General features: G+C 42.5%; 1 protein-coding gene across 1 annotated transcript in view; it reads right to left on the bottom strand.

The window, feature by feature from the left end:
* Positions 1-4,518, bottom strand: part of T265_05959 (hypothetical protein) — a gene marked incomplete at both ends in the record, with an annotated part of 38,406 nt that extends 33,888 nt beyond the window's left edge. Inside the window, one exon of the mRNA XM_009171106.1 lies at positions 4,381-4,518. Coding sequence (XP_009169370.1) covers positions 4,381-4,494 — 114 coding nt within the window. The remainder of the gene's footprint in view (positions 1-4,380) is intronic.
* Between the last annotated feature and the right edge of the window lie 4,329 nt (positions 4,519-8,847).

The following is an 8,847-nucleotide window of genomic DNA, read 5'->3' as shown; positions in this document are numbered from 1 at the left end:
GTAACATTACTGGTTCAGGAAACGCCCACTAACCGATAATCGGAATAGGCTTGCTTCTATTGATCATTCTGTTACGTTTTTCGTTAATTTCCTAGTATGTTGGTCCTCAGAATTATACAGTACGTAGCAGACGCTATACATGGCGTATGGTTGAACATATTGGACACACCGCTCACTCGTCACCGCTACAATAATCGTAATGCAAAGTAATACAACAGTGGGATTTCGCCTCAGTCATTCAGCTTAAACTACCAGTACAATCTAGAAAATACCGGTCTGGAAAGAAGTCATAGGCACCCGCCTCAGTGAGATAGCATCAGATTTGCTTGAAATACTCATACAGAGGGGTTTATGGTTGCTTGGTAACACGTAGCCTTGGATGGCGGTTGGGGGAGGAGTTATCCACTACACTTTCATCACTATGATTCCAGAGAGCGCCCGCAGTTGTTCAAAATTAATCCATCGGCATCATACTCTCACCAAACTACTGATATTGATATTGCCAGCTCCACCGCTAGCAGTTGAAAAAACACTGATGTTCGAATACCTAGCGGCGGCGTATTAGTCATGAGAAAATATTTTAACCAACTAGTAAACACATTACTGAAGAATCGATTACTGCGAAAAGTCGCCCATGCATCCGTTACCACATAGCTTTACTCAAGATGGTTGCGAAAACAACGAAATTGCGTCATTTTGAATACAATAAACTCACCAAACCGGGAATGGGACGAGTCCAGTATGCTGGTTGGTATATCTGGACAAGTGGATGAACGATGAAGCTCGTTCTGCCCATCCGGCTATCCATCGGTTGGTTTGTCTGTCCCTTTGTCTGTCTGGCTACCTAAGTCTATCGAACTTAGGGCAGAATACTCATGTGACCAATCCGCTGTAGCGGAAGTAGATGTGGACGAGTTTTCGAGCACGAGGCAGCAGCCTCATCTGCCGCTGAGGAAACAAAGAGTGAAAATCGAAACCTATGCCACTGAATGGTGTGGCAAATCCCAGCACTTAGAACTATCCATGGGATTCACTCCGCCGAACTTTTCTGCAAGAAAGCACTTGATCATCGGCCACATACACCCCGAGGATTTAAACATGGCTTTTCGTTACACAAACCAGAAATATTACAGCAGTTTGGGAAAAAAGACCCCTCAAAAAGTGTTGCTACCCCAAATGGGGCACACTATCATTCTCTATCAACCACACTCTGGTAACCTGGTGGGACGTGAGAACCTGATGAGTTGCCCATCAACAAAAAGTCGAACCCAACGCGAGAACTACACCAAGCCTTAATCCAAACGGAGACTCTTGGATTTTTTGTTATTCAACAGTTCTCAAACTTTCAGCTGGTAAACCCTTGACGCACAGTATACTATAGCATTAATTCCCTACCTTACATACAATATGCGATCACTAAAAATGGGCTGACAAAAATAGCTGCGTTTTACTGCCTGCAAATGACATGTATTCGAATAAAGACCACCCTCATGGGTAACGCATAATATCGAAAGACACGATGTGGCATGCCATCCATCCGAAGGAAAAAGGCTATCCTCGAGGAAATTCCGCCATAACTTTCTGAAATAATATCTCTAATGTAACGCGCAATGGCTGATACTATCCATCCAGAAAGGGTTAAAATCCATGTTTCAAATTCCTGACACACTGCTAATGATGTAGTTCTACCGCGCACGTACTTCGAAATTCCAGGGTGCACTTCAGAAAAACCTTTGGAACAAGCATGACATGGGCTTATTGTTCAATGAAATTGCATTTGCGGAATATGAATGGCAGCTTATGACAGCATAGTAGCCTGTTGCTTCTGGGTCTACCTACACATCAGTAGATCATCATCCTCATTATGGACAGCATAACATCATTGTTCAACACTGATAATTCGCTGGCGCACAACGATTGTCGAACACATGAAGACATCTAAGATCCGCTGCTCGAACAAGCCAAGCCTCACAGCCACACAACAAAACAGCCCACACTGTAGCCTGGGATTCAGGGACACATCACGTTGATGCCATAGGTGTCTCAAATTAGCAAACATGACCCGAGGCTTACAGGTTCGTGCACTGACCTCATCTGTCACACTACAACACCTTCCAGAGTACGTGAAACGCTCCACAACTTCGATTGGTATTGTTATCAAAGGGTAGAGTGCGATAGGCGATGAACAATGTCTTGTACAGCAATGCAGTAACGCGGACATGTCAACTCCAATCGGCATTTTTATAAAAAAAAGCGCGTGCCAGTTAATTACAAATATACGCTATAGAAGTCATAACAGCATCCAACAGAGAACATTCCACTCTAATGAAGATCAGTTGACTCCGTTCCCGCGAGACTAGCTTTGAGGGAACAGAGACCGAACTCACCGTAAACTCTGGCGCCAAATACTACCCCAGAAAGACGAAGCTTCGAAATTCGTGCACAGGAGATTTATCTGTGGCATACAAATTGCATTGTTTCCCATAGGTGACTGGGGGTTCAGTGGTGTAACTTGAAACCGCATGACATACAACTCTTATAATTTTCCTTCTCTGTATAAGACCACTTTTGGAGTGGGGCCAGTTGTTGGTCTGAAGAAATTTGAACTATCTTATGGGCCAAACGATGTGACTGTTTGACGGTTGGTCTGTTTAAAGCGTGGTCCTCCCACAAATAAATGGAGGTCGATATGATATAGGAAATTAAACTAGAATGTTGCTTGACGGTTCCACCCATGCACTTTTTCGGCACCACATGTAATATATTTAATATGAGTGTGTACACTTAACACGGCCTAGGACAGTTTCAATACTAGAATAGCCCTTCAGTGGACACAGAGGATGAACATACAGGAATGGTATTATTTACAGCGAGATTGCGCACAAGTCTCCATTCAAACGAGGTGTCGCTCCAACTCCGATAGACCTGTGTAGGTTGGTGGCTTCCTTATGTAGTTTCACCAATTCCCCTCATGATGAAGGTATTCCTGGACGGTCTCCAGAACGGTAGGCTTGTTATGTAACGTATGTCATAAAGAAGAGTTATGATATTAATGCACCAGCGGAATATGCTCATTTGCAAACATATTTGGTTTTGCGGGGAGCGATCCGGAACCCAGCTTGATCTCTTGTTTGTTAAAAAAAATAGACGAGAGATTCAGCTGGTTCCAGGTAAGCCTTCCGCAAAACAAAATTGGTTCGCAAATGAACGTATTTCGCTATTTTCGTGCAATTTCGGTCCAAGAATAACATGAGGTTGATGGAAACTCGGGGACTGCCCCTACCTGATGAGCCACAAGAAGGGCGAACCCGGTCGTGGGCTGTCGAATAATTTTCAGTGACCTTATTTGTAGTATATTGCGTCTAATGATGAACTGGCTTTAGTGAATCATCGTAGTACTATCCAAATTTGAGGTGAACGCATCATGACTTGCTGGAACGGTGTTCCTCACTCCGAGAGAGACCGTCCTCCACAAACCGTAACAAGTTAGGTAGTTCTTCGTAGATGATTTCCGTAGAGTGGCATCAGAGGCAGCAGCCTGGTTTACTACCAGCAAACTAGAAAAGATGAAGGGAACTCTAAAACGTATTATCCATGCTTTGTCTCAGAATGGTAAACCTTTGCGGTCCAAACAAACTAAGATGGTTACAATATAATACGTTGCGCACACGGACAAATTCATTAATCGAATTGAAGATGTAGATACACCAGATGAGTTTCAGAAATGCCATAGCGGGCAAATAGTAGCAAATGTAGCAGGAGAGGATCATTTTTCCTGTACAGAGTAACTAATTGCACAACTACATGTATTAACCTTTCTACAGAGTGACAATCAGCCAGTTCTACCTTCGAAACCATGTCCAAGTTTCCAGGCTGCACCACTATTTAATCGTTTTTAGTTTGTCAAATTGAGCAGATGAAATCTTATTTATTTGCGAGTTTAACGTATGCAGTATCAATGATATCCCTTGGGCGCCACAACAAAAGGTAACGAACTTACCAGACCACAGTTCGGGCAGCTGCTGTGTTGCGCAGCACGCGTATTGATCTAGCTTTAGAATGTGACAACGTACATGTGGACATGCAGCCCTACGACTGGTTATAGGTCCAGTTGGTGCTGATATCACATGGTCGGTGAACGTTTGTCCACCTATCAGATGTTCAAATCGAGTTAGGCGCGTGACTTTTGCATCGGTTGAACAGAAGTTATGGCTAAAAATGTAGACAGACGAAGGTGACTGGACGCTAGTCAGCGGATAGGTGACCTGTAAAGTTGTCACTAAAATTCTTAAAGGCCATCTACTCGTAGAAACTTTATGTAATAAAGCTTAAACTTTCATTTTGTACAAGTCTTATTTGATTTTCGAATTAGTCACTTACCCATATCTCCATATCCAATTCTTTCCATTCTACGTGATTCAATTCTTCATTGTCTTCGTATCTAAAAATATCTTCCCAAAATATTGGACTCGAGTTGGCTCCTATGGAAGCCATCCGGTCTCTCAGGTCTCCGGGAAGCTAACACAAAGGGGTGCTAACCTGGAAACAGTGTGGCGAAAACATAGGGAGTTTGTTATCAAAAAGCCCCTGCATTGAAATGCAGAAAATTTAAATCATAGCTACCATTGTTATCAAAATACATGCATCAGGCGCATGACTCCGAGCTTCTCAGATTACGGCGTACAGAGCCGATTATATCCCCATTGTGACGCATCACAAACGGTAGCTGGTTACTTGAGTTGCGACGCCCACAAAAGATAGTACAACTTTAGTCTTCTCAACTCTTGTAGATTTCTTTTTTTTGCGTATTGGGAAAACAGACATTTTCAGCAACATTTCAAAGCGCCTAAAGAAAAATGATAAAGGATTCATTTGCAGAGCAGATTAACCAAACTTGGTGGACACCAATTACTGTCAAGACCCTGTCAAGACCTCTACGTGTAGTTTCGCTGTACCATAATTGGACTGCTAGGGAAAAACAGGGCGACTGCCACTGTGTGCGCATGGTTTAAATGTAAGCTGTCCAGATCCTCAAAAATAATCGATTTCAGTCAAGCAGGTTGTTGAAAAAGTCGTCCATCATAAATAACTGTTAGAACTAATATTAGTTGGACGCCCGCTTGTTTGGCGGAGGGGAAGTATCAAGGTCAGCAGCGTGTAGCATCTTAGCAAAAGGTTAAATGATTCACTTATCCACATTGACTTGATAACAGGTCTCCTTGACCGAGCTGTCCAAAGCCTCATCACAGATTTCGCAGAGGTATCTGAATAACTTCCAAGGTCATTATTATGTAATTCATGTGGGTGGATGAATAGTTAAAATGGACGCGCTAACTAATCAATAGCGATTCAATCACCTCATGAGGTTATCGGGCTGGAACAACTCGTGACCTGCTTGAATGCTATGTGGGATACTGACGGACATTGATTATTTTTACCGTATTACCTACACAGTTCTGCGTTGGTCCTTAACTCCATCTCTGAAATCAATTCAGCTCAAAATGAAGACCGCGAACATCCTTCCGGAGCAAACCTAGTAAGTAACCAGGGAAGCTTCTCAAAGTAAAACCAGCGGAGATGCATAATTCATGGCTTCATAAATTCATACGGAAAATGCACACAGACCATGTAGATGGCTGGTCGACCTTTCGTTAGAAATTTGAGTTCATCTGGTTCTGTGCACTTCACTAGGCCGTCTCACTGTAAACACGTCAGATATGGTGGAACTATGAAGTCCGGCGCCTGGCTCACCTCAGTTGGGTCCGATATGTCTCTATCGATCGTTTGATGTCAACTTCACCTGCGTGAACACTGAGACAAACACTTGTAATACACCCTGCTTATCAACTGTTGTACGATCACAAGGAAAGAAAGTCCTCGGAAATGAAAAGGAAAGGTGAAAATCTGGAGCCCTGGTCCAAAAAGCCTTACTTCTTCGGACAGAACGATCACAAAGAGGCTGCTTACAACTTCAAACAGCTTTTTATCCATTAAGGTGAGAAACAAGATACCGAATTGAGTAGAAATCAGCAAGCATTACTATCTAACGTGATCACTGAATTCTTCGATCTTTTGATAAACGCTGCAGTTTGAAATTTAGTAAATGAAAATCGTACATAGTTGCGCCAACGGGCTTGACCGATGAGTATTGGTCATTCTAGCCGGACTTTATCACGTCAAATGCTGCCCCTCATTAGCGTTTAGTCCTTCCTCATCTCTCGGGATCATTTACTGAAACCGTCCGTACTCTGTCATTTCAACTTACCCGTCATTCTAGCATCACCAGCGGCTGCAACAAACTAACCGGTAAACTGAATATTTCAACAGCCTGCAGGTGAAATGGCCATTGAATACAGTCTATTGATATGGATTCAGACTAAATGGTTCATGGCAGTGGAGCTGTGTATCCATGTTCGTTGTTTACTAACTCCCGAAACCCCAGGCGAAATGTATGACACGCTGCTTAATGCAAGTAACCGAATTCCGCTTCAAAACGTGCCAAGAAACAGCCATTAAACGTTGTTTGAATAGGAGTTTCGAAGCCGAGCTTCTTTTTTGGCTGGTAAATGACTCTTCCTGCCACGTGGGCGGATGTATATTTTCAAGGCCGTTAGTAGAAGCATTGTTCTGAGTAGATGAGTACTGCTAATAGATGTGATGACCGTAAGCAGACGCACTGTGACAGAAACTAACAGTAGTTCGCTTGATTCCCGGATTTCGGTTCCCATTGAACGAATTTGCTATTTCCTGAGTTGTAGCCGACAAGTTGCGACACATTATTGCAGAATACTGTTGGGATTAACCAAGCGAGCTCAGTACGGAGGGAGAGCGAACTTCTGCGTGCTCAAGGCAACTTCCCGGTAATCGTTCGGAAACAAGTGAGAATATACTAATCGCGAATAATTTGGATTGCACGCAAAACTTTAACAAATGAATGGCGTGAAGGATGTTCACCGAAAAACTTAAAACGGAAAGCATTTTTTGCACATTTATCCCATCATCGCCCCTATACATTTTTACGCTACATAACTACACCAAATAACAGTGGTGTAAAAACTCGTGGATTTAAATGGTCGATAAACTAGAGCACAATTTACCATGACCTCCCGAAACCGCTAAGCAATAAATATGTAATAACAGCGCGGAGGCAGTCTACATCGGTGAGCTCTGTCATATCCTTTAGAATTGGAGCTAAGACGTACTTCGCGCGGCTGACAGCGTGTTGGCTGCATTGAGATCAGGCCACCACAACAGGTGAGCTATAAACAAGTTGAACTTTGGCTACTCACGAGTAAACAACTTATCACACCTTCTACGCCCACCATAAAGACTATACAACTAGGCATCCAGGTAATCGCATAATGTGATGAGTAAGAACATTCTGACTGGATTTCATGTAAACCAAGCAAAGTGATTGGAAATTAAGCTAACAGTTCTTCATATAACTGAAGCGCCATTATAAGGACAAGCGGTCCTGTTTGATTAAGGAATAAGACGACAGACTGCGGTTTCCCTAATCCGAATAGCTTATAAAGGTATTCGGAAACTGGATTGTTTTCTCTGCTAATCTGTAAAGTTCATTTGTGCTTCTACTAAGGCCATCTGAAAAGACAAAATCGCTATCATCAAATTCAACGATGAGAATACAGGTGTACTGAAGTTGGACTGGATTTTGTAACATTTGTCCATTGAAGTGGAAATTCATTCACCTGTCACATTCATGTTTGTCTCGAATGGGAGCAAATGAAAAAACGGCTCGCTATTCGTGGTGGTATCAGCCGAATACGCAGGTCGAAAGCTGTTTCAACTAAGACAAAACCAGTAGTGAACTGTGGGGAGATTTTTGCCAGATGTACCATCTTACGTATTTGGAATGTTTTGAATGCAAATTAGCTGCTCGGGACCAGTTTATACTAGATTCGTTCCAGGCCAGACTATAATTATCTTCGCTTAAACAATTAAGAAAAATCTGCTGACTTTCAAAACGTTGACTTAGTCTCTCTGATTCTTCGGTTTGTTTACAGAGAACAAGGCCTTCTGATTTTGATTCAAGTGAAGGGCTGTTTTGCCCCGAAATGAAACAACATTAATAAGACACTTCACTCATTTCTAAATTCAAGTTTCAGTGTAAGCAAATTAAAATAAATATGTTTCAGTTTCACAATGATTCTCCGGTAATCCCACTGTCAGGAGAAAACGAAAAACAGCAGGGAGTAAACTCGATAATCTGCTGTTACACACAAAGCAACCAAACACAAATTCATGGCAAAAAATGCCTCCATGACCCATGAATACGTAGAGTTTAGAGAGCTGCCTTAATATGTAGAATAAAAATCTTCTTTCGAGTCGTCCCTTATAGAGCAAATGGATAAGTTAGTATTCCAACCAACTCCAATTCAAAACATTGCTCAGGAAACCCGCCAGTCGTTTTAATGGGAATGGTGCCTCCATCTGTATGGTAATCGACACTTACACAACTCGCATGTTGGTTCATATGCGCGAACATTTGCAGTAGCCGCACATCTGTTGATGAAAGGCTGCACTCTCGGTAACTAATTCAATACACAATCTTCACAACTCAGTCCTGTGGATACCTTGAAAATACTCAAAGCTGGATATGGTATTGGTGTTATGTTTTCCAGAAACGTTGGAAATTTCGCAACATAAATCTCGTCATCTTTCACAGCTTAGCGTGTCGGCAACATGTGTATCTAAAAGGCATCATCAACCACGACCATATATTGAAACCGTTTTTATACAATTACACGGTCAGTGCGCTGATCATTTCGACAAGCAGGGGGTATCAGACCACAAACTGGCAATGGTTACCTCGTCAGCAATCCAGGC

The sequence above is a fragment of the Opisthorchis viverrini genome (genome assembly GCF_000715545.1).
Source record: "Opisthorchis viverrini unplaced genomic scaffold opera_v5_118, whole genome shotgun sequence".
Classification (NCBI taxonomy): domain Eukaryota; kingdom Metazoa; phylum Platyhelminthes; class Trematoda; order Opisthorchiida; family Opisthorchiidae; genus Opisthorchis; species Opisthorchis viverrini.
This window is presented reverse-complemented; position numbering and strand designations above follow the sequence as displayed.